The 23,879-nt window shown below is 60.6% G+C and overlaps 1 protein-coding gene across 4 annotated transcripts in view; it reads left to right on the forward strand.

Moving 5' to 3' along the window:
• PLXNA1 (plexin A1) overlaps positions 1-23,879 on the forward strand; it is a 107,270-nt gene that overhangs the window by 57,881 nt on the left and 25,510 nt on the right. For all 4 annotated transcript variants that reach the window (XM_032193915.1, XM_032193913.1, XM_032193916.1 and 1 more), the window contains exons 9-20: positions 1,013-1,127; positions 6,850-7,050; positions 14,350-14,446; positions 14,637-14,827; positions 18,011-18,162; positions 18,519-18,639; positions 18,993-19,129; positions 19,642-19,809; positions 20,727-20,820; positions 21,307-21,546; positions 21,710-21,853; positions 22,707-22,941. In XM_032193915.1, the coding sequence (XP_032049806.1) occupies positions 1,013-1,127; positions 6,850-7,050; positions 14,350-14,446; positions 14,637-14,827; positions 18,011-18,162; positions 18,519-18,639; positions 18,993-19,129; positions 19,642-19,809; positions 20,727-20,820; positions 21,307-21,546; positions 21,710-21,853; positions 22,707-22,941 (1,895 nt within the window). The remainder of the gene's footprint in view (positions 1-1,012; positions 1,128-6,849; positions 7,051-14,349; positions 14,447-14,636; positions 14,828-18,010; positions 18,163-18,518; positions 18,640-18,992; positions 19,130-19,641; positions 19,810-20,726; positions 20,821-21,306; positions 21,547-21,709; positions 21,854-22,706; positions 22,942-23,879) is intronic.

Raw genomic sequence — 23,879 nt, forward strand, 5'->3', positions numbered from 1 at the left:
TTGAGCCCTTCAGGGCGAGCACCCAGGGGTAGGAGCAGTCCTTTTGTGTCCCCCGTGCCCCCCCTGCACCTCTCTCCATCAAAGCAAGCGGAGCTAGGAGGCCACGGCTGTGCTTTTAAGTCGAATCTCTGCAGCTGAAATAAAATCGCATATATTTGCATAAGGAGCATCTCAATTAGCATATTTGTGGGTAAAGCTAAAAGGGCTGTTCATTTGGAAGTGAAAATGTGAGCGAAACATGGAAATGACTTCCAGCCCCCTTTACAAGCAGCTTAATTAAATATTTCCTTAGCGTGTGCGCATGGATTTAGGAAGCTATCGCTGTGGATGTAACGGGGTGTGAAGCCCCCGGGCGGGGAGCTGCGGCCCCACAGAGCCCCACGGGTGCCTGGGCACCCTGAGCTGTCCCCACACCTCTGAAGGATGCAGGGGCAGGGATTTGGGGTGCCCATCCCGGGCTTTCTATGCAGGAAGAGGGAAGCATTTCGGGTGGGAGCGGGTCACACGCGGCGCATTGTGCGCGGCTGAAAGGCACCACAGTCCCCAGCCGTTAATCTGCCCCAACCTTTAGCCACTTCTCATTCTCCTCTCAATGAGCATGCATTAAGCTGGCTCTTCCGCCCCCTCTCCCCGCAGCCGAGAGCCCTGGTGCTAAGGTTGCCTTTCAGCACACCACTGCCCAGCTCCCGGAGCTGCAGCGCGGCCCCCTCCAGGGCTGGCGGGGAGGGACGGGCTCAGCTCCTCCAAGCACGGGGAGCGTGGTGGGCACTGGGGGAAAGACAAAGCACCCCTTTGGTGCTGCCCAGCCTGGGCAGCAAAGCCCTGGGTGCACAGCTCTGCCATCCCTTGGGGTTGTGGGGAGAGAGGCCTCCAACCCGCTCCTTTACGCACCGGGCGACCTTGTGGTGCTGTGTAGCCCCCACGCAGCCCCACAGGATTGGCCCTGGTCAAAACCTGTGGGGTTTGACCCCTGCTGCCACCACCTAACGCTGCTGCTTTGCTCTCTCCACAGCTGCCTGTCCTGCGTGAACGGCTCCTTCCCCTGCCACTGGTGCAAATACCGGCACATCTGCACCCACAACGCCGCCGACTGCTCCTTCCTGGAGGGGCGCGTCAAGCTCTCCGAGGTAAGGCGAGCCACCTCTGCTCTCCTCCCCTTGTCCCGTCGCGGCCCCTTGCCCTTCAGGGATGGGTTTAGCCAGAGGAAAAGCGTTTTCCCAATCTTTCCCACCGCCTCATTTCCCACGCAGGCCGTGCCCGCGGTGCTGGGGAGCGAGGAGGGAGTTGTGGGAAGAGCTGGGGGGCTGCCTGCTGGCGGGGAGAGGCTGTATGAGCTGGGAAGTGTCACTGCAGAGGCTGTTTGGGAATCTGGGCTAAGTCAGAAAGCACTTTAGGCTGAATGAAGTGAAAAACAAAGGCAGAGATGCTTAAGCATTTTCCTTTGATGTTTTTGAAGGGAGCAAGCTTGAATTGTCATGGCAGAACAACTTGTTTTCAGAGTGGGGAAGGTTTAAATCCGTAAAACAAACCATCTTGCTGCACCTCACGCCTTCTTCGTCTCTAATACTTCGCAAAGAAGCATGTTACTTTGTGGGGGTTTATCCTGCACAGCATCTGTGCCATCAGCTGGGGAAATCCATCGCTCACGGGGCACCTCCAGGAGCTCCCTGCCTCTGCAACCTGCCAGGGCATGGCTGGCTGCTTGGGCTGGATCTGGCGAGGTCTGGCAAGCAACCTGTGTGTCTGTGGGTCCTGAAGGGAGAGTTTTGGGGAGGACAGTCTCTCCTGAGGCTGCCAAACCCAGAGGAGGTGTCTCAGGCTGAGCCTACCTGGGTTTCCAGTCGTGCTGCCTGAGGCGTGGTGCTGGGAGCCCAGCGGCAGTGCCCTGCTGAGCAGTGCAAGGGGATGGTGGCCTGGGGAGGGCGTTTGCCAAATTGGCTCAGAGAAACCTCCCCCACGCTGGCTGTTCGGGCTCTGAGCTCCGTCAGAGCTTGTGCCGTGGTGGCCGCCAAGCCAGGGCTTGGTTCCTGGGAACAAAGAACAAAAGAGGCCTGTCTGAGGAGCCTCACAAGACTTTGCCGTCCTGGCTGCCACGAGAGCAAGCCTCCCGCTGTGTCTGTCTGCTCGGGAGGAGCAGCAGCCACATATCCGAGTGGATCTCGTGGTATTTGTGCCTTACGATGTCTCCCTTCATCCTCGGTGAGGACCTGGGTCCCCTTCTGGATCGGGGTTGCTGTCCTCCGTGTCCCCATGCTTCAGTGCTGGGCTTCGAGTTGGATGGGACCGCCTGTGGCCGAGGAGCCCTCAGCCATATCACTCACATGCTGTTTTTCTCCTCCTGACCCTGCCTCTGGAGCTGCTCTGGGCTCCTCACTGGAACAGATCAAGCTCCCAGCAGGGAACAATCAATTTTCCCCCTGCATCCTGCCTGCCTCTGCCATTACTTGAGGAGCTCGAGCCCTCCGGGAGGGGACAGGAGAGCTGGGCCGTCACTCAGCTGGTGCGTGGCCACCAGCAGCACAATTCCTCGTGTGCTGGGACCTGATGGATGGAGCAGCACCTTCACCCGTGCTGGGGCTAGCCCTGCATGTGTTCTTCACCATTCCCTGTGGAAAACCAGGATGCCTGGACCTGCTGCCTCTCTGCGTGGAGCTGCTGTGTCTACAGGAGAAGATATGGGCTCCCTGCACCTCTTCGGGCTTCAGGAGCAAAGGATGCGGGTGGCCTTCCAGCAGACGGTGGCATTACCTGCTGTGCTGGATCCAACATCGTTCCTCTGGGCGTGGAGCTGAGCAAAGCCTTCTGGAGAGCTGCAGAAGCCCAACCACCGCTCTCACGTGTGGGTAGGTGGGCTCGGCACTTGCCATTTCTGCACAGCAGCAGGAGGATGTTGGAAAGGGGACGCCGCTTGTTGAACAGCCCCTTCTGTCCCCTCACTGCCCACGGGATGTCACTTCTGCGTGCCCAGCTCCTCGGACTTGCTGGGATGCGAGAGCAGCGATGGCTTTCTGCCGTCCCTTCCACCCCAGACAACCCAACTCCCAAGTTTTGGCACCTTCTCTTGCTTCCCTTGTGGTTTTATCCCAGCGCCAGGGGCTTGCGTTGCGCTCATCGGTGCTCGAGCGTGTCCCGCACGGCCCGCGTGATGCACGGGCCAGAAGGAGCCCAGCTCGGCAACCCCACACAAAGGGGAATTGTGTAACACGAGAAGATTAGAAAAAGCTGTTTTCTCCCAGCTTGTGCCCTGAAGAAATCTGGCGAGGGATCAGCCTGTCCTCGAGGTTGCCTTCCCAGCCAGCTTCTGCAAACAGAGGATGCTCAGCGCCAGCGGTTCCCAGCAGCGCTGGTGCGCACGGGGGGCAGTGCTGGCGCTCTTCTCCCGTCCCTTCCAAGCCAACGCAGCTGGTAACACCCCCGGTGTGCTGTCTTTGGGACACGGGCACCTTTCCCAGGGGACTCGTGTCACTTCCAGGGCAAGCTGTCCCCCGGCAGACCTCTTGGTCACCCTGGGACCTGGAGCGGCGCCTGCCTTGAGGTCTGGCGAGCCTGGCGCAGCTCGTTTGCACTTTGGTGCGGCCTCAGCAGTTCCTGGCAGGGGTGGCCGGACACCCTCGGCCCAGCCACATCTGTGGGCTGCCCGTCTGGGCTGAGATCCGAAATCCTGCCCCATCCCCGGCCCTGCAGCCCGGCGGTGGGCAGGGGTGACTCGGTGTCAGACCGCGGCACCGCTGCACAAACCCACGGTGGACGGTCAGCGCGAGCCTCGCCAGCAGGATGTGTAACTCCCAGAGTTATTTTAAGCAGGATTTGGTCTGTCTGCAGCTCGCTTGGTTTGAGTGTGGTGGGCACGGGTCAGGAAAGGCACGAAAATCTGTTAATAGTGGAGCTTAACCCGGTAGCTGCTGCTTCCCGCTGGCAGCGTCATTCCTTTCTTTCCCGGGAGGGAGGTGGGCGTTCTGCTGGGAAATGCGAACCCGCAGCACCGTCCTGGGCATGCCTGGGACGTTCCCCTGAAAGTAACTGGGGTAACTGGGCTCTTTTGGGGTGTGGGCAGGAGCCACCAGGCGTGTAAATCTGCCTGGGAACGGCAGCAGCAGGAAGGATGTCCCTGCCTGCTGGCTTCTGTGGCTTCCAGCCCTCAGCTCCGCAGCCTTTGATTACGTCTCCTTCCCAGAGCTCTCGGCCCTCTGCGGCTTCCTCCGGGGGGTGAAGGGGTGGGAAGGGATGACGAAGCAGCACGGGCTGCTCTTCGCTTGTCCCTGCTTGCAGCGCCCGGTGGTGGCTGTGGGTGTGATCGGGGATTGGGGCCGAATTCCCCTTTCCCCAGCAGTCGCTCTCCGGAGACGTTCCCCGGTGTCTGCCCGATGTGGAGCCACCGCTGGGGGCGAAAGGCTTGTGACCTGCGGGGACCGAGCGTGTTTGTTTGCTCAGGCTCGTGGTTGTTCTTCGTTCCCCTGGCTGATGGGAACGGCCGAGCACAGGAGGACTCGGCGGGGGACCCCAAAAACCTCAGAGAAAGCTGTGCCTTGTTGGGAAGAGGTCCGGCCCTCCGGGTGCTCAGGCACCTGGAGGAGAAGGGGATGGTGGTGAGTGCCCTTCCCCATCCATCTTCACCTCTCCATAGCTGTTCTGCCGCGCTGCTGCAGCCGCTCCACATGTGCCCAGCTCCTGGGAATGTCCCCGTGGTGCCCCTGCTGTGCCCCTCAGCTGCTCCCTGACCAACCCTGCTCACCAGGGACTTGGGCAGGGGGAAGCCAGGGTCAGGGCCAGCCCCAGACTGCCCTCATCGCACCCCTGCTGGTGATAACAGCCTTGCAGCTGGAGCCGGGAGCTGCCAGAGAAACCCAAACCACAGCTTTGCAGCGTGGCTCAGTCTCTCAGCTCTCCAAGCAAACTTGGGCGCCCTCGTAATGTCCTGAACCAGCTGGGAAAACATCTTTAATGGGAGCAAATCTGCCTTGTGCAGCGCTCGGGAAGGCGGGGGCAGGGTGCCTTGCTTTCTGCTCATCCCAGCACGTTGTAGCTCCTCGATCCTGGAAGCAAGGGATGTGCAGAGAGGCCTGGTTTCTGCAGGACGGGGGGAGTATCGGACATTTCCAAGGGATTTAAGTGACAGGCAGTGCTGGGGCGAGCGTCGTCAGCTGCTCGAAGGGCTCGGAGGGGAAATGAGCTGTCCGAGTGCCCCCACCCCTCCTGCCACCCCGAGGGCTGGGCAGCGCTGCCCCAGCACCCACCAGCACCAGGTGCTTCCTGTTTTGGAGCCGGCTGAAATTTTTGCTGGATGAGACACTCGGCTTCAGCCGGCAGATGCAGAGCGAGTGACGTAGCCGGGGGGACTCGGCTCCGGCTCAGAGCGCCGGGCAGCAAATCCGCCCCGCGTGCCTGCATCGGGGATGGGGGGGGGGATGCCTGTGCCTGCCTCCTTCCCTGCATCTCCCGGGGGTCTTGGGAGCAGCCGTGGTGGGCACGAGGGCAGGTGGAGGTACCCAGTGCCCTGGCAGGATCGGGAGCACCAGTGATGGGAAATTGAGGAGGTGGTGGGGTTGGAGAGCAAGCCGTGTTTCTGTAATCGAGGGCACCTTCAGTGCTGCTTTGCGGAGGATCAGTCGTGGCAGGGACAGTGCTGAGGGTCCCCAGCCTGGCCCTGCTTTTGTTTTCTGTAGCACGATTTGGGGACAAGTGGTTTTTCCCCCTTAAAAATTGTGCTTTTGGGGAATACAGGCTGGAGAGGAACAGCAAACTGGAAAAGTGAAATGAGTTGGGGTTTGCTGTCAATACTCGCCAAGCAAAACAATTGCTTTTTATTTCTCTGCCACGTTTGATGGATTTATCTCAGCCTGCGGCTCTGCAGGGTCCAGCACAGTGCCAGTGGCTGCAGGAGGCACCTGGGCAGCCTCAATCACACGTGGTTTCTGGTGGCACAGGCTGGACGTGCCCTGGGCAGCAGCAGCACTTTCTGTTTTGGGACCAGCTCATTTTAACACGAGCTGTTCCCCAGTGCCCTGTTATTTAGAGCTGCCGCTTCCCGGGGTCGCTGCTGTGGGTGCGAGACCCCCGCCAGGCTCTGCAAGGCCGGCGTGGGATTGCATCAGGCTGTTGTTGCCGAAGTGGCATCCGTCGGGGACGCGGAGCTGTTTTTTTTTCTGCCTGAGCTCATTTATTTTTGCTCCCTCCTGCTCCCCTGTGCTTTGCGCACGCAGCTCGCGGCTCCCCCGGAGCAGCTGGGCGCCAGCGGCTATTAAAAGCCGAGCGCTTCGCTTTGCCCTCCCGATGGCTCCTTCCCCAGGGAGCTGGGACCACTCCCTGCCCTCGCCTTCCTCCCCGGCTCGGAGTCGTCATCATCCCCTCGCTGTTGGCGCTGTTTTTTAGGCCCCCCGCGGTCAGGCTGCTTGGGGTGAGGCTGCTTCGAGCTGGCCACGGTTCGAAACGGCAGCAAAACGCACTGCAGAGGGGCAGGGGGGAAAGCCTTGTCCGTCCCTTCATGGAGAAAGGGGAGTGGAGGCTGCGTGATGTCTGAGAGGGAAGCCTGACGGCGTGTACCCAGTGGGTATTTACCCTGAAACCTACTGACAGCAATGCCAGCGTCAAAGCCTGTCTTGTTACAGCCATTTTGACCCAAAACGCCCAGTTCCGTGCCGCAAGGCTCCTCTCCAGTCTCCTTTTCTGTGTCGAGGCCAGAGCAGCCACGAGGAGCCCGTTTGGGGTTGGATGCACACAGGGATTTCCTCGGGGTGGCTGTCGGGGCGTTCTGGCAGCGCACGGCCCTGCCTGGCCAAGGCGGGGGGTCCCGCTGCTAGGGGAGGCCGTGCAGCTTTCCCACTTCATCTCTGCCCCTCTCTCTCCTTGCAGGACTGCCCGCAGATCCTGCCCTCCACCCAGATCTACATCCCCGTGGGGGTGGTGAAGCCCATCACCCTGACGGCCAAGAACCTGCCGCAGCCGCAGTCGGGGCAGCGCAACTACGAGTGCATCTTCCACATCCCCGGCAGCACCACCCGCGTCACCGCCCTGCGCTTCAACAGCACCAGCATCCAGTGCCAGAACACCTCGGTGAGTGACCCACGGCACGAGATCCTGCGGTGTTTCCCTGCCCCATACACGCCTTGTTGGCAGGCTGCTCCCTCTGGGGCAGCTGACGGAGATTTTGGGGGCTCCAAGGGGGAGCTCGCAGCCCTTGCCGTCCGCTGCCCTGCTCCCAGGTGTGCGGGGAGGATGCTGCCTGCTGTTGGTTGTTCCATTTTGGGTCGACACCCTTGCCACTGAGACCTGGGACCTGCCAGGCTTTAGGGATGCTTCCAGGGAAATTTGTTTTGGGAAGCTGAGGGAAGTTGCTTGGGCCACGGCCAGTTTTGCCTGTCCCTTTCCCTCTGCATCCTGGCTCGCTGGTGCATCGCTCGCTCCCTGCGGCTAGAGTTTGCTCCCTGATGCCTGCCCAGCTTGGTTGTTGTGTCCCCTAAATGAAATGGGGTTTTGCAGCCCCACAGCAAGCAGTGTGGGTCCCATGCTGCGTGTTGGTCCCATGCGGGGAGCACCAAGCCCCTGAGCAAAAAGATCCGGGGTATTAATGGCTCTGCCCTCCGGGAGGTGGCATTGCTCAGTGCCCCGCTGGGCTCTGCACCGACCTTTCCTCCTCCGTGTGGAGCCAGCCCCTCCCTCCTCCCTCCGATTTAATCCCTTTAAAATTTGTTTTCCATCACTCACACTGTGAAAGCTCATTTGCAGCTTAACGCCGGCACCAATCCCCGCTCCCCTGGCCTTCGGTGGCACCGCTGACATTTAGGAGCCATCGCAGGAGCCTCCCCGGGGTGCAGCATTTGGGCACGAGGAGCATCCTGAGCCTGCTGCCTCAGCCCCATGCCCTGTGCGGTAATGCTTGGGGGGTGAAATGTCCCCATCCTGAGCTGCCAGCTGGGAATTTTCTTGGTGGATCTGCGCTCAGCCAGGAGCTGGATGCACAAAGTGCAGCCGCCTTCTCCTGGGCTAACAGGGCTGGACGTTTGACCTCAAAAATGCCGGTTAGGTCCCAAAAGCGGGGCGAAATGGCTGGAAAAAGGGGCCAGCATCATTGCAGGCTGCGTGTCCTCGTGATGGGCAGCAGCAGCTCGGCAGGGCTGAGGTCTCGGGCAGCAGGCTTTGTTTGCAGGCCCAGGGCAGCTTCACAGAAGGCAGAAAAAAAAAAAAATAGTTCTGGCTTGAAAGAAGCTGTCTTTCTTTCGGGGTCTGCCCGCCTGCTTTAATGTTTGAGGGCATTTAGCCAGGCTGCTTTATGGTGTGGGTGATTCAAATTCACACTTCTGTGAAACTCGTCTCCTCCCTGTCTTTTTTGCAGTCCATCTGGCTTGTCGATAGCGCGGCGTGCGTCGCGCGCCGTCACCCGGCGGTGACCCTCCGGAGCGGGTGGCCCTGGGGGGCTCCCTCGCCTCCAGGCTGGGAGAAGCCCTGCGGGTTTCTGCCCTTTGGGATCTGGTATTCAGGCCGGGTTTTGGGTCTTGGCGTGGTGTGGAGGATGCTGGTGACGGGAGGAATAGTGGGGCCGTGCTGTCCTCCCGGCGTGGAAGTTGAGCAATGGATGGGCTCCTTTCGGGGAGGCATTTAGGCAGGCTTTGTTTCCAGGAGTTCAATGGGTCCTAAACAAGAGGTTAATTACTTTGCTGAATTAGGGATGCTTTCCTGAATTGCGGATGAATGGAGGGGATAATAAGTCAAGTCCACTTAAAACTCTTTGTCTTTTGTTTGGTTTTAGTGCTTGTCAAACTCCAATGACTTTTTAGCACTTTGAAGAAAGGACATCTTTGTTAAATATTCAACAGTCCATTCATTAAGGTTTGAGAGCCGACTATAAACATCATTTGAGGCACCCGATAGATCTTCAGCAATCCCAAGGGGACGGGGCTTGGTGTTCCCCATACATCCCAGGTCAAAAAGTGAGCAGAAAAACCCCTTTTGTGCGTCCTCACTGCAGTCTCTTTCTCCTCTTCAAAAAGAAAGCAACCCTAAGGGTTTTCTGCGTGCACTGCAATGAAGCAGAAAGAAAAGGAAAACCCAACTAAGAAAATAAATTCTTCAGCAGTAAACCAAGTTTTTTGTTAATTGGCTGCTTTAAATCTTCCACAGGCAGGCGCTTTCAAGTTTGCTTTCTTGCAGCGGAGGATGGGAAAAGGGCCACCTATCCCTCAGTCAGTGCAGATAACGCCGCCGAATTTCGCTTTCCAGGCAACCCTCACCTCTGCCCGTTCTTTCTGCCGTCCCTAAGCAGGCCTCGTCCTTGCAGTTGTTGCATAAAATGAAGTTTCACTGGTGGAAGAGCGCCTGAGCTGAGAATCCGTGCTACTGCCTGTAGCAGGCATTCAGTCGACTTCATCAAATTTAGCCTTGGTGTTGGCACAGTGACTACAGGTGTTCTCCCTGGCAGGGATTTACCTTCCTGAGGATGTTCCTCGGAAGGCTGGCGGAGCCCCAGAGCTGCTCTTCCCCTTTAAAAGTAAAAATAGGAAGGAACCCTGCGCTCCTTTTGGAGAGTATCCGAGTCTGCTGTCTGGGCGCTTCCAGTTCAGCCTCACGCCTCACTTATTTCCCTTCCCCTTCGACAAAAGCCCCACGTGGCGTGGAGCAGCTGGGGCACCTCCGCATCTCCCTTTCGGCTCCTTCCTTCCAGTCCCCCTGGCACGTGCCACAAGCTCAGCTGCGGCTCCCGCTGTCACCCCCGTGTCACCCCGGTGTCACCCCCTGGCGCAGGCACGGGTCGGGACCTTCGCCCTGGAGCTGCGTGGGGTGCTCAGAGCGACCTCGCTGCCCTTGTCCCCGTGACAAAATGACACAGCCCTGCAACATTTCTGCCACGTGCCTGCGACGAGTGATGGGAGGACGTGTGCGTGGGGGCAGAGCGAGCTGGTTCCTGCACGCGAGTGGTGCCCAGCTCCAGGCATGGATGCCAGGAGGGCAGGCAAGCCCCGCAGATTCATGCTTTCTGGGTGTTTTTTTTTACCATGATGGAGCCCAGGCGTTGGCCTGCTTTATTCCCAGATCTCAGGTTCTTCGGCGAATTTGGGGCAGGACAAATCCGGGGGCAGCAACTTGGGTGTGATGGGAAGGGAAGAGCGAAGGGAGATCCAGAACCAGAGGGCGAGCGCTCCCATCAAGTCGTGCTGTTGTGCGGGTGACGGTGTTTTACTGGGCTCGGGGTGTATTTATAGAGGCTCATAAATCACACACACATGCCCCGTTCGAGCACCACGCACCTCCAGCGTGTGTCTCTCTAATTAACCAGCCGTGGAGAGAGGAGCAGGATTGGAGCCCCCCAACCCCAGAACCGTTCGCCGACAAAGCCGCGCTCCCTGCCCTAGCGGTGCCTGCATTTATCTTTCCTGCAGCAGTGTTTAAAGTGAAAAGGGAGTATCAGGAGAGTTTGATAGGATCCAATTAAATTCCAGCAGATAAAATAATGATGAATTGCAGTTGAGCCCTGGCGAGACGCGATGTACATTACTGCCGTCCCCGTAGCGCGGGGAAGGAGTTGAGGTCATCAACTACAGAAAAATAGGACACAGCTGCAGCCGAGCCGCTCCTCCAGAAACGCAGCCCAGGGGGATGGTGCCTGCGAGAGGGAGGGGGGGGACCTCGGGGGGAGTGGAGGAAGATTGGGATGCGTGGGTTTGCTCACAGAGCTCGCAGGGGGCAGGGGAACAACCCTTCCGATGCATGATGCCTTTCTTGGGAAACGGTGTCCCTGTCCCTGCGGTCCTTCGAGTGCGGCTTTGCTGGGGTTGTGGCTGGAGCAGGGGGGATGCCCCATGGCAAGGGGTTCCAGGGAGCCTCTACCTGGGTGGGGAAGGGCTGGTGCCTTCAGCTAGTTGCTCTGGGGCTGGAGGTGCTGGCAGGAGCATCCTGAAGCTCATCTCGGTGCAATCATCTGCCCCTTAATTTTGGGTGCACCCTTTCTGGCTGTGGCTCCCCAGGGGTACCCCCGGGAGCTCCCCAGGGGGAGCCGAGCAGCTCTCGCTGCCCATCTCCGCCAGCAGGGCTCTTACCAGGCCCAAACACTTGAGCTTTTTGGGGAGGTGGCAGCTGTGTGCCGTGCCCACGGGTATCCCTTGCCTGGGGTGTGTGGTGGGGTGAGCGTGGCAAGCAGAGCTCAGGAGGTTGCAGAGCTTGCTTAGGAAGATGTCTGAGCTAAGTTATGGGTGAAGAGCCTTGAGAAGGGCTTGGCGAGGAGTCCCCTTGCCTGAGTCACCTCCCTGCAGAAGGAGACTGTGCTGGGAACAGCTGCATGGAAGAGACCTTCCACGTCTCTTGGTTCCTCCAGAGGCACCGAAACGCTGCCCCGGGCTAGGTGAGGAGCCAAGTCTGTGCCACCGGCTTGGTGACGTGTTCTCCTGTCCCTTTCTGCAGGCAGTGCCATGGCACATGAGCCTGCTTTTCTCTCTCTGCACCATCCCTTTACTCTCCAGGCTGTGCCTGCTGTATTTTGGCTCCCAGAGCAAGCTGCCCTCGCCCACAACCCATCCTGGGCACGCACCATGCTCCTGGGGACGTTGGTGCCGCAGAACGTGGTGGCACAGCGCAGGTACCTCTGACACAGCTCATCCCAGCCTCCCCTCCCGCAGCCCATCCCAGACCGCCGGCAGCCGCGGCGATTGATTAACCGGGGAGTTAATAACAGCTAAGTGCTTAATGGATGTTCAGCCCTGTGTTAGCTGGAAGTGGGGAGGAGCCGCTGTGACAGGACCTGCTGCCTGTCCCCGGGCGCTGGTTTGGATCCCGAGGCACAGGAGGGCCTTGGAGGTGTCCCCGGCGGATCTGCAGCATGTGTCCCGGGCTGAGCTTGGTACAGCAGAGGTTTCCTGGGTAGCCAGGAGAGTGCTGGAGCTGTTGGGTAACCTCTTGCCAAGCCCAAAAGCAAACATTGCAGTGCGTAAGGGGGTTAACGTGCAGCAGGGGACGCAGAGGCACAGGGGAGCGAGAGCAGGAGCGCGGTTTTGGCCGTGCCGCTAGCACGCAGCCCCAGCCCTGGCTGCTTTCCCTGCCGCTGCCTTCCCCCGCTCCCCACCCTGTTCCCGGGACTGGGGAGGCCATTTGTGCCCTGCTTTCTCTGCGTGCCCTTCCTGGTGTTCAGGGGTGCCTCTGGAGCGGCCCCAAAGCTGGCTGGACCCCTGCGCGGGGAGTCACGGGGAGCTGGGGTGAGTGCCAGGCCGGCTGGAGGAGAGCCGGGAAAGCAGCCCGGGGAGCAAACCTTCTGAACGTGTCCTTCAAAATAAGAGGTGCTTTGGAAATCAGAGACACACCTGGCAGACCTTGCCTTCCTAGGAGGTGGAAACCTGAGTCCCTATGGCTGCAGCTCCTGCCCGCACCCTGGCTCCAGCATCCGATAGGGGCGGGTGGCGGCATCCGAGCCGTGGGCCCGCTGCCTGTCTCTGTAGGGCAGGTGAAACGCTGCTGGCGGCGACAGGAATGCTGAGGACATGGTTTTCATCATCAGCTGTGTTCCCTCAGCTGTCCCCTGCCGTGGCTGCCAGCTGGGGCAGCGACTCCTGCTCCCTCCTGCCACTTGCAGCGACCCGCTGCCGCCCCAAACTCAGCGAGCTCGGCACAGGGGAGCCCCGGCCGTGCCCAGATGGACAGCAGCTCCCGTGCAAACCTCCTGGGCAAACCTGTTGCTGTCTCGGGACCGGTGCACGAAGAGTTAACGCTCTCCCTCCCTCTCCTCCTATTCTTCTTCTTCCACCCTCCATCCCACCTCCCAGAAGAACTAATTTCCAAAAGCAGCCGGGGCAGAGAGATGCAAATAAGTGTTTTGGACAGCTGCAGGCTGGATGCCTTCCCGAGATGCCAGGGCCCCAAATGAGACATGTCAGAGTACAAATTGAAAATGCCAATTTCACTTAGGCTGCCACGTGGCTCGTCACAGCAAAACCCTGCTCCGGCGCCGCCGCCGCCCTCCCCAGCACGTGCGCGCCCGCGGTGCCAGGGGACAGGGGACGGCCGCCTCTCGCCGCCCTGCCGGGACACCCTCAGCCTCTGCGTGGTTAAGAGCATGGGTATGGGATAGAGGAGGGTGAATTTGGGTTCCCAACCCGGTTCTGGTGATGGGGATGTGGCGGGGAGGTGCTGGATGGTGGAGATGTTTCCGCAGCAGCGCCGTGTCCGGGAGCAGCCCGATGGAGCTGTCCCTGGGGAGGGCAGGCGGTGGTGGAGCAGCTGAGTTTGCAGCTGGATGTTTCGTGCCCTAAAAGCACTGGGTACGGGTGCCCTTGGCAGCCTTGCTCCCCAGGAGGAGCGTGTTTTGGGGGCTTCCAACCTCCCCTTTGGTGGAATGGCCCCTGGGTGTAGGACCACTGGCCAAAAACTGTGGGTGCGCAGCGTGGGACCAGAGGTGGCTTCTGTTTGGGGTCAGGGGGGAGGCCGGGATATGGGATTTTGGAGGCTGGGGTGGGCAGGGGAGGCCAGGGGTAGCCCCGGGCTTGCTGGAGGTGGCACGGCCGTGTCCAGCCCGCAGCCGGGTCCCCGCATGGGCGAGCTGCTGCCCGCGTGTCCGCGGCTCCCTAACAAACTCCAGCAACCCATGAATCATTCATTTAATCTCTCCTGACACGCCTGTCATTTTCTCCAGAGAGGAGCGGGGAATCTCTTGCCGAAGGAGGTCATTAGCTGTCAGGGACGGTTCCGACTGCCTTCCTGTCTCCGTATCGATTAAAGCTCTCCGCCTGTGCGCTGGGGCTGTGCGGGGAATATTGATGGGGCTGCCGGGGCTGCGGCTCGGCTGGCGAAGAGGGGGAGAGAGGCTTTGGGTGGGAGGAGGCGCCGGGCTGGGAGCTGTTATCTGCTGGCGTGCTCGCGCTCACCCAGGCTTGACGGAGCAGAGGAGGTGGGGACATCCCGGCTGGGCGCTGAGTTTGGGCATCGTGCACCAGGCCCTGGGGATCTGGGAGGTCGGATCCTGCTCCATCACGTCCCTGTGCGGGGAATCGGGGTGGCGGTGCTGGTCCTGAGGATGTCGGGAAGGGCACAGCCCCCTCGCAGCACTCGTGTTCCTGGCACGGAGAGGTGCACGTGTGCTCCAGGCACGCCGGCTGTTTCCGCCTCTCCCAGCAGTGGATTCGGACCTTTGGGTTAACGGGATTTTGGTCTGTCTAGAAACCCTCGGTTTTGCTCCTTTGTTTTTTTTGGCAGCCCAGCCTGCTGGTTTGCCTGCGCTGTGTCCGATGCTTTGTCTGTTCTGTTAGACCTCTCTCTCCCTTCTCCATCCCTCTCCTCGTGGTTGAGGGGCAGCATCCTGGTGGTGATGCCCCGCACCTCCCGGCGTGTGTTGCCTCTCCAGTAACGGCCTCTGCCTTCCTCTGTCCCCTCCTGCAGTATTTCTACGAAGGGAACGACATCAGCGACCTGCCGGTCAACTTGTCCGTGGTCTGGAACGGGAACTTTGTCATCGACAACCCCCAGAACATCCAAGGTGAGTGAGGGATGGGACCGGGGTGGGAAAACAGCCCCGTGCGCCCCCAGCCCCCATCCCACCTGGCTCCGTGCACCGCCGAGGCACCGATGCTCGCAGCCACATCCCCCAGCGGGTGCCCTTCTCCCCGTGCCCCCATTTTGGGGCTGGGGGGGCCGTGCTGACCTCGGTGCCCTTCCTGCCGTTGCAGCCCACCTGTACAAGTGCTCGGCCCTGCGGGAGAGCTGCGGGCTGTGCCTCAAGGCCGACCCGCGCTTCGAGTGCGGCTGGTGCGTGTCGGAGAAGCGCTGCTCGCTGCGGCAGCACTGCCTGGCCCCCGAGAGCAGCTGGATGCACGCCAGCAGCGGCAACAGCCGCTGCACCGACCCCAAGATCACCAAGGTACGCGGGGACGGGATGGGAGCGGGGACGGAGCTCTCTGCTGGCACGCCGGAGCAGCCAGATCTGCTCGGCGGTTGGCTTTGGGGCCATCCCCGAGGTTCCCCCTGTTCCTTCTGCGCGTGGATGGAGGATCCGGGGAAAATCGTGGATCTGGGCTGCTCCTCCCCTTGTTGCTGGGGCCGGCAGTTCATCATCCCCCTGCTCTGGCAGCTTTTACGGCCCTTGTTCAGTCAGGTTGGAAACGTTAATGTTCACATGTCTGTAGGGCCGGGCTCCAGGCGCTTTAGGAGGGCTCGGTGCGTAATTCCACGTGCTGCTTTCTGCTTACCCACGGCTCGCGGGGCAGGCAGGCACTGCCGGTGTTAATTACTGCAGGCTTAGCACCGTATCTGATCTGTTTGGGTTTCTCTGTCTTATCTGATGGAAGCTGGAAACGAGAAGGGGCTGCCCGCGGGTCCCTTCCTTTTGGGAACGGGGCTGGATCCCAGCGCCTGCATCGAGCCCAGGGCAGCCTGGTCCCGGCTGGGGTTAACGGGGCTTCTGGAAATCACCTCGGGGGCTGCTTGCTGCTGCTGCCATCCTGCTGATGGGGCTTGCTGTGACAGCTCCAGCCCCGAGGTGTCCCGGGGCACCCCAGAATGTGGCCGGGGCTGCGAGCTGTGAGCGTCCTCACGCACCCTGCAGCTTCCAAGCAGTGGCTGGCCTCAGCAGTGGGCTCTCCAGCCCTGCATCGTTACCCAGGTTTGCACTAATTGCAGATGGGGCATAAACGGGGCTGTTAGCAGGTGGGCTTGACCTTGGTGCTGCTCCAGGCTGTGTCCCGGGGCTGATATGAGTCGGTGGCCGGTGCAGATGCGTGTGGCTGTTGGCGTGGTGCTCCCCCAGCAGCCTCCTCCTGCTGCTGATTTCCACAGCCCTGTCCTGGTTGTGGGTAGGGAGCAGCAGGGCCAGCACGGGGTGTGAGGAAATGGGAGTCCTACAGAGGCTTCGGAAGGACCTGGAGCCTGTCTGCAGCCCAGCGAGCAGGGGAGCAGCTGTGCTCACAGCTGGTGGAGCTGGGCTGGGAGACGACCGCAATTCTTCATCCGTGGTCTCGCTCATCGCTCGGTGGGAGGACGAGCAGCCCTGCAAACCTGCCTGGTGCTGGCTGTGACCCGCAGGGTGATGTCCCTTCCCAAGGCCATCCGTGTCCCCGGCTCCCCCTGTCCATGCTCAAGCTGGGAGCGAGCAACTCGTGCCCGCTGGAGCCATTTACCTGTTGGTTTAAAAGGACCCTGTGAAACCAATTAGCAGCAGAGCGGTGCTGTTTGTGGGGCTGGGGGCTCGGAGCTGGAGATGGGGACTCGGGGCAGGCTCTGCCCTCCTTGCCAGCGCCCCGCTCCCAGGCGGCTTGTTTAGCTGTGACCTTCCTGTGCTGCGCAGCCAAGGGGTCATCCCTTTCCCGGGCTCGTTTCTCCCCAAACGCGTGGCCCTTGTCAGGTTTGCCGCGGAGAAAGAGGAATCTAACACGCCGGAGCAGCTTTTAACACTCGTTTAGGAATACCAAACAAACAGCCGCTCCTCGCCAGCTGCCCCGGCGGAGGAGGAAGAGCGAATCTGATCGCTGGCTGCAGCTGCTGTGCCGAGCCCTGAGCCTGGGCTTTCATGGGGGCTCTGCTGGCTTCAGGCAAACCACAGCGCCCCAAAGCCCAGGAGGGTTTTGCCTCTGGGTAAAATGGGAGATGTGGGTGCCTCGGGTTTGCTGCGCGCCCCAGGGTGCTGCTGCCAGCTCCGCCACTGCCCTGGGACTCGTCCCCGCGCTGGGCTTGGTGCAGAGCAGCTTTGGGCTGTGCTGAAGGTGAGGAGCCTGGTGCAAGCCTGGAGGCGTTGGTGGTTAACCCCAGAAGTGATCACTGCAGCTGAGCCCTGCAGAAGTGACCCCTGGCTCCGTGCTGCCCATCCGGGCAGGGGATGCGGATGGCGGCCGCTGCCGCACGCTTCCCTCCCTCCGCTCATCCGCCTTCCCTCGCCGTGGGCTGTGTGTGAGGAGCAGGAGCATCCAGCTGGCACTGGCCCCGGGCTTGCAGCTGCCCGGAGCTGCCAGGAATGCAGCGAGCTGGTGCCTGCTCGCTTGTCGCGTGAGCGCAGCCGTAGGGTGAGGCTGGCCAGGTGCCGGCCTGAGCGCAAGCGGAGAGATTTCCCCGTGCTCAGGGAGACCTCTGCTCACGCTGTCCTCCAGCTCTGCCAGAGAAGGCATCACCTCCCTCCAAAGGGTCCCTTCTCCTCGATCCAAATGCACGTTCCTCCTGGACCAACCCAGCCTGCATTCCTCTCTTCCTTGTCTCCTTGCTTGCAGCTGCTTTTCCCTCGCTCCCTCTCCATCTCCGTGCCACCAGCCCCATCTCCTGTCCCAGCCCGGGCACACGCAGCCCTGCCATTAATTCTGCTTAGCGCTGCAGGTGTGTGCTGGGCCCTGGGGCCAGCGAGCGCTGGTGTAAAATCGCCCATAATTGCCTTGTTGGAGGCAGCGGTGGGCTCGTGCCTCTCTGTTCATCCGTCATCCCGCTGCCTGTTGTCAGGCCACACCTGTCCGCTTTATTGGGAATCATCCTGGTAAATGAGGCGCAGCACGGGGCGGAGGCTCTCCAGCAGCCAGCCAGCCTTGGCACGGGGTTTGCTGGCAGAGAGAAGCCCGACGGGGGCGAGCAGGACCTGGGTTCCCCCTTCTGCCCCCCGCCTGCTGCGTGGTGAAGGGGGAGAGGGCTTCCTGCAGGGCCACCGCTGGCTCTGCCGCTCCAGCAGGGACGTGGTGGGGATGGTTTCTGCTTTGGGGACATCTTGGGACCTTCATCCCCTTGTGTAAGAGACCTGCCCGAAGGCAAAGCCACGTGTCTGCGCTGTTTGGCTTGGTTGGAGACGTGTTGGTGCTACCACATCTCCTTCCCATCCCTGTCCTTGTCACCCGTGGGGTGGCTCCATCTGCAGCAGGGTGTCCAGGTCCTAGCCCACTGCATCTGGCACCTCCTGCCGTGTTCCTTGGTGGCTGTGTGAACACGGCTGTCATTTGGGAAGTCTCTCCTGCAGATGCTGTGGTGTTTAGCACCGCTCATCTGCTCCTCGCTGCACGTCCTGGTGCCCTGTGGCTGTAGCTGGTGGCACGTGCCGGCTCCGGTCCCTCGGCTGACGTGCTGTGCTGTCCCCTAGCTGTCACCTGAGACGGGCCCCAGGCAAGGAGGGACCCGCCTGACCATCACCGGAGAGAACCTGGGCCTCAAGTTTGAAGACGTGCGCTGGGGAGTCCGAGTGGGCAAAGTGATGTGCATCCCCATCGAGAGCGAGTACATCAGCGCCGAGCAGTAAGTGCCCAACGAGGGCTGGGTGCGCTCCGCGTCACCTCGGTGCATGGGGTTAGGGGTCTTGGGGCTCAAACGCTGCCCGTGCCCACAGAAAACGTGGCACTGCCAGAGGGACAAGGACCTGCTGGGCACGGTTGCTCTGGGCCATGGCGAGGAGCCTGAAGATGCTGGGGAAGCTCTCATGGGGGCTGGCAGTAACCGATAGCCACCGCTGTGTTTTTTTAGTGACCCCGTTGGCATCTGGGACCTTTGCGTGGTGCCAGAGCGGTCCTGGTTTTGGGGCAGATCTTCCCCTGCAGTGCACAGGGAGTGTCTCAGTGCCAGGGCACTGGAGGTTTTTTCCCCGTGTCTTTTAGGATCGTGTGTGAAATCGGAGATGCCAGCCCGAGCAAGGTCCATGACGCGCGGGTGGAGGTGTGCATCCAGGACTGCTCCCCCAGCTACCGCGCCACCTCGCCCAAGAGCTTCACCTTCGTGGTAAGGGCTGGCGGTGTCCCCCCGTGCTGGGGACAGGGCTGGCACCGTGTGGGGGGCTGCTGTGGGATGGGGGCGATGCTGGGTGTGTGGGGGCTGGCTCTGAGCAGAAAACTGGCCCCAGTTCCCCTGGGGATGCTCTGGGCAGGAGTTGGGCCGTGCTGGTTGTGTTTCTCCACGGCTGTCCCTGCAGTCGTGCTGCCACCGTCCTCCTGTGACACCGTGCCTCATCGCTGTCCCATGGGTCCTTCTCCTTTGTGGCAAGCTGTGTCCCTGTCCCCTGCTCGGGGTTGCTTTGAGAGTGGGGTTTTGGACCCGGCCCTTGAGCCCCCGGGGCTGTTCCCTTCCCTCGGCAGACGCCCACCTTCTCCCGAGTGATCCCCGCCCGGGGCCCTCTCTCCGGCGGCACCTGGATCGCCATCGAAGGAAACCACCTGAACGCTGGCAGCAACGTCACCGTCACCATCGGGGGACGGCCCTGTGCCTTTTCATGGTGAGGGGGCACGCAGGGTGGAGGGGAACAGGAGATGGGAGCTCCGGAGGCGGTCGGACCCCCAAATAAAGCAGCCACATCCCGCGGGCGCCTGGAGGAGCCTCTTCCTCCGAAACCTCTTTGTGTCCGAGGCTCCAGGAAGAGCCCAAAGAACAGGGATTTTTCTCTAAAAGCACAAAGCCCTGAGGCATGAAGTGGATAATTTTTAGATTAGGGATGATAATGGAGCGGCTCTTTAAATATTTTCCTGCGGTAATTACTGGTTATCAGCCCTAATCGCTGCTGTTTGCAGCAGCCGCGCAATGGGAACACTCAGGAGCTGCTCAGCCTTTCCCGGCTGCCTTTTGTTTCATTTCTTGAGTTTCTTTTTCTCTCCTCCCTCCTTTCCCCTTCCGACACTTTCACGAGGGAGAGGGGGCTGGCATGAGGGCATGAGGTGGGACCTGGGCACCCCTGGGTGCTGTCGCCTCCCCCCTTCCCCGTGCCCAACTCTTGCCACATTTCTGCCCCAGGAGAAGCGCCCGCGAGATCCGCTGCAGGACGCCCCCCGGGCAAAGCCCCGGCGGGTCCCCCATCCTCATCAACATCAACCGGGCAGAGCTGAGCAACCCGGAGGTGAAATACAACTACACCGAGGACCCCACTATCCAAAAAATTGATCCCGAGTGGAGCATCAACAGGTGAGAGGTACCCGCGGGGAGCCTGCAGGCAGGCGGTGGGATGCGGGGAGGGCTCCGCTCTGCACAGATCCCTACTCCTGTCGGGTGTTTCTCGGTGCTGCCACGATATCCACCTGGCCGTGCTCCAGAGATGTGGTGAGAGGAGTGCGAGGAATGGCTTGGCACCGGGTGCCTGCGAGCTTCTGGCCCGCAGCGCTCAGCCTGGCAGGGGGCAAGAGCGGAGAGCGCTTCGGATCTGCTTAATTTCAGCTTGACATTTGGCGGCAGCGAATAAAATTAAAGTATTTCCCATCGGGGGCTTTTTGAAATGTTTACATATTTTTCTAAAAGGTTTGAATTGGCTGGAGAGGAGGCAAAGGAATCCATTAAGTGCTTGCGCCGAGGGAAAGCTTCCCCAGGGCGCTGATGAGGCACGAGCTCCCCAGGGGCATGGCCGAGCTCTGCGGGACTTGCGGGGCTTTTAATTCCCAGTGGCGGAGAAAACCCCGCAGGGATCAGCCTGCCCTGGCACCCTCTCCCTGGCACCATGGAGGAAGGGGGTGGCGGAGAGGACCTCTTGCTAGTGACACTTCCCAGTCGGAGATGCCTGGGTTTCTTTACTGGAAACTGCATTCAGACTGCGACATAAAGACACAGGGAGGGGGATATTAGTGGTATTGAGCAGGTTTTCTATCTCTGCTTGTGCCCTGGGTCAGCTGAGTTGATTTGGTGCTGGTAAATGGCAGATCCTGCTGGCCACGGTGGCATCTGGGTGGGATAACAGGTCCCTGGAGGGGGATAACAGGTCCCTGGAGGTAGCGCAGTGCAGGCAGGATGCAGCAGACGGACATTTGGCTGCTGAGGGTGGGTGTTTCTCTCCCAGAAGCGGGGCCCCAGGGTCACGGCTGCTTCTCCTAACCCATTGTGTCTGTCTCTAGTGGTGGGACGCTGCTGACTGTGACTGGCACCAACCTGGCTACCATCAAGGAGCCCAAGATCCGGGCCAAGTACTGCAGCTCTGAAAGGGAGAATGTGAGTGGTGCTGGCTGACGGGGAGGGCAGGGCACAAGGACGAGGGATGCCATCTCTGCAGCACGTGGCATGAAGCACATCCCCTCCTCTCACGTGTGATGCCATGGAAGGGGGGGATGTCCAGGGGCTGCACCCACAAGAGGCGCAGCGATATCTCTTCAGGGCCACAGGGGCACTGCCAGGGTGGGATATTAACATGCAGGAGTGGTGGGAGGTTTGTGGGATGTCTGCAGGACAAAGAGCCCATCCCCAGCAAGCTCCCACCCACCACCCATCACACATTGGTTGCAAATGCCCCTCCCTGCCCCTGAGATGCAGCTGCTGGGGTGGCACGTGGCCCTGTCGACATTACGGCACAGGGAAGGAGAACCCAAATTGCTCCTGTTGCCAGAGGGAAGGCAGAGCCAGTGCTTGCAGGTTTCTGTGGGGTCAGATCCTGACCTTGCTGCCAGGATCATATCTGATCTGGGTCTGTGCCTCCTGCAGAACTGCACGGTGTACAACGACACCACCATGGTGTGCTACGCGCCCTCCATCGACAACCCCGAGCGGAGCCCTCCAGAGGTCGGCGACCGCCCGGATGAGATTGGCTTCATCATGGATAACGTCCAGGCCCTGCTGATCGTCAACACCACCAACTTCGTCTACTACCCAGACCCTGTCTTCGAACCGCTCAGCCCCACGGGGATGCTGGAGCTGAAGCCCAGCTCTCCCCTCATCCTCAAGGTAAGGCAGCGGGCACCTGGGGCGTGTTCCCCCACCTAGGGGGCTCTCGTCTCTCCTGGGGCAAAATCTTTTGCTAAAAGGACACAGATTGGCTCTGTAGCGAGGCTTTGGAGCATTCCCCATTGCATGAGAGCTGACTGTGTCCTCCTTCGTTCCCTCAAAGGGCAGGAACCTGCTCCCTCCGGGTGCTGGGAACTCCCGCTTGAACTACACGGTGCTGATCGGGGACACTCCCTGCACCCTGACCGTGTCCGAGACCCAGCTCCTCTGCGAGTCGCCCAACCTCACGGGCCAGCACAAAGTCACGGTAAGCAGGACCCATCCCGGGCACTGGGTGGGAGGTGGGGAGGAGAAAACAAAAGGTTTCGCTCTGGGGATGCGGCCGTGGCTGGAAAACTGCAGGCATTTGGGGCACTGCTGCCTTTTATCTCATGGCCCTGGCTGGGTGTCCCCACGTGTCTGTATCCCAGCACTGCCCACACTGGGTGCTCATCCTCAGGTGAGGCAGGACGCTCAGTGTGCCTGGATGCAGCCCTCGGGAGCCTTGATCCTGCTCCCCAGGCATGGCTCTCCCTCCCCAACTGCATGTTTGATAGGACCAAATACTTTGTCCTCTCCCTGCCACGCTCAGCCAGGGATCCTGCGCCCCTGCTGGCCCTGCCAACATCCCCCCTTCCCCGCTGGGTGCCAAGGCACAGCCGGTGCCGTGCAGGGGGGGTTCCCACCCCTTCCCCAGTCCCTACCCGTGCTGTAAGGGGACTCGGTGCGTGTCAGGTTGTCGCACAGCAGTGCTGGCGCTCCAGCTCTGCGCGGCCTCTGCCTGCTTGAAAGGGACCCGGTGCCGTCCCCCCAGGCTCCCCATCCGTCAGGGAACTCGCTTCACATCCCATCTGTTCTCCTAACGCTGGCTGAATGAGACATCAAACTCCCTGCCTGCTCCGTGCGTGCGGCGACAGCGCGGCAGCGTGCGTCCTGCATCCCATCACAGCGCGCCGTGCTGCTCTGAGCTGCCGTGTGCCCCGTGCCCCATAAGGTTTAGGGGGATTTTCCTCATTTTCCCACATCCCCCTGGTCTCCTCGTGGCTCCCAAGGCAGCAGGCACGGCTGGATGGCACGCGCACCCTTGACTCGGGGCCCTTTTCTTTTTCCCCGTGGCACAGATTAAGGCCGGGGGGTTCGAGTTCTCCCCGGGGACGCTGCAGATCTACTCGGACAGCCTGCTCACCCTGCCCGCCATCATCGGCATCGGCGGCGGGGGCGGCCTGCTGCTCCTCATCATCATCATCGTCCTCATCGCCTACAAGCGCAAGTCCCGCGACGCCGACCGCACCCTGAAGCGCCTCCAGCTGCAGATGGACAACCTGGAGTCCCGGGTGGCCCTCGAGTGCAAAGAGGGTGAGCGGTCTCGGTTCTTGGTGCTGCTGGGTTTTGTCTGGGTTGGGGGGCAGTGGTCAGCACCGTGGGGGGCAGTTGTCCCTTACCAGCCTCGGTTAGCGGGGCCAGAATCCGTCTGCCTCCTGTCTCCATCCTCCTCCTGTGTCCTTGCACCCTGTGGGTTCTCCTGCTCCCACCTGGACTCGTCTGGGGTGGAATTTGGGGATTTTTCCAGTTCAGGAGTTCCCCTTTTCCCCTCATTTCTCCCGTTCCCCTCCAAACACGAGCGGGGAAGGTAGCGGGGGCTGCCTGTGAGCAGGCAATTGGTCTCTCATTACTTGACAGACGGATGCTGAGAAATTGGACAGAATTCCCTGTATGATCCTGCTGATAAAACCTAATTGCCCATTATCCCCCTGAGCTGGCTCCCCAGGCTCCGACCTTGCCAACCGCAGCTCCAACCAGCCCGGAGGCTGCCGGTGGAGCAGGCACCTAAAACAAGATGATAAAAAAAAAAAAGGTGAAGAAAGAAAGAAAAACCCTTTGCTTCCCCAAATCCCCGTCCCCAAACAGGCGTGCGGATGGCGGTGGTGACAGGGAGAGGGGAGGGAGCTGGTGGAGGGGCTGGTGTCTTGTCTTCCACAGCTGGCAGATAAAAGGATCTGCTTTTAATTAAAAGGCACAATCTCTTCCCTGCCTTTTCTCTTTTCTAGTCCCACTAGTTACAGATAAGATAGCACGCCTTTCAAGCTGACGGTTTGTTTTTTCTCATCAGGCTGACGAGCCTGCAGTCCTGTGCTGTGCTTTCAGCTCCCTTTAAAGTGCCATTAATTTGATTTTTCTGAGGGTTTTCTCCCCCCACCCCCAGCTCCCCCCTCCACCTTCCCCCGGTGCATCTCCCGGCCTCCTCTCTGTCAGCTTTTCCCTGTAGGTGCAATTAAAGGTTCAGGACCCCCCCC

The sequence above is a fragment of the Aythya fuligula genome, chromosome 10, assembly GCF_009819795.1.
Source record: "Aythya fuligula isolate bAytFul2 chromosome 10, bAytFul2.pri, whole genome shotgun sequence".
Taxonomy (NCBI): Eukaryota; Metazoa; Chordata; class Aves; order Anseriformes; family Anatidae; genus Aythya; species Aythya fuligula.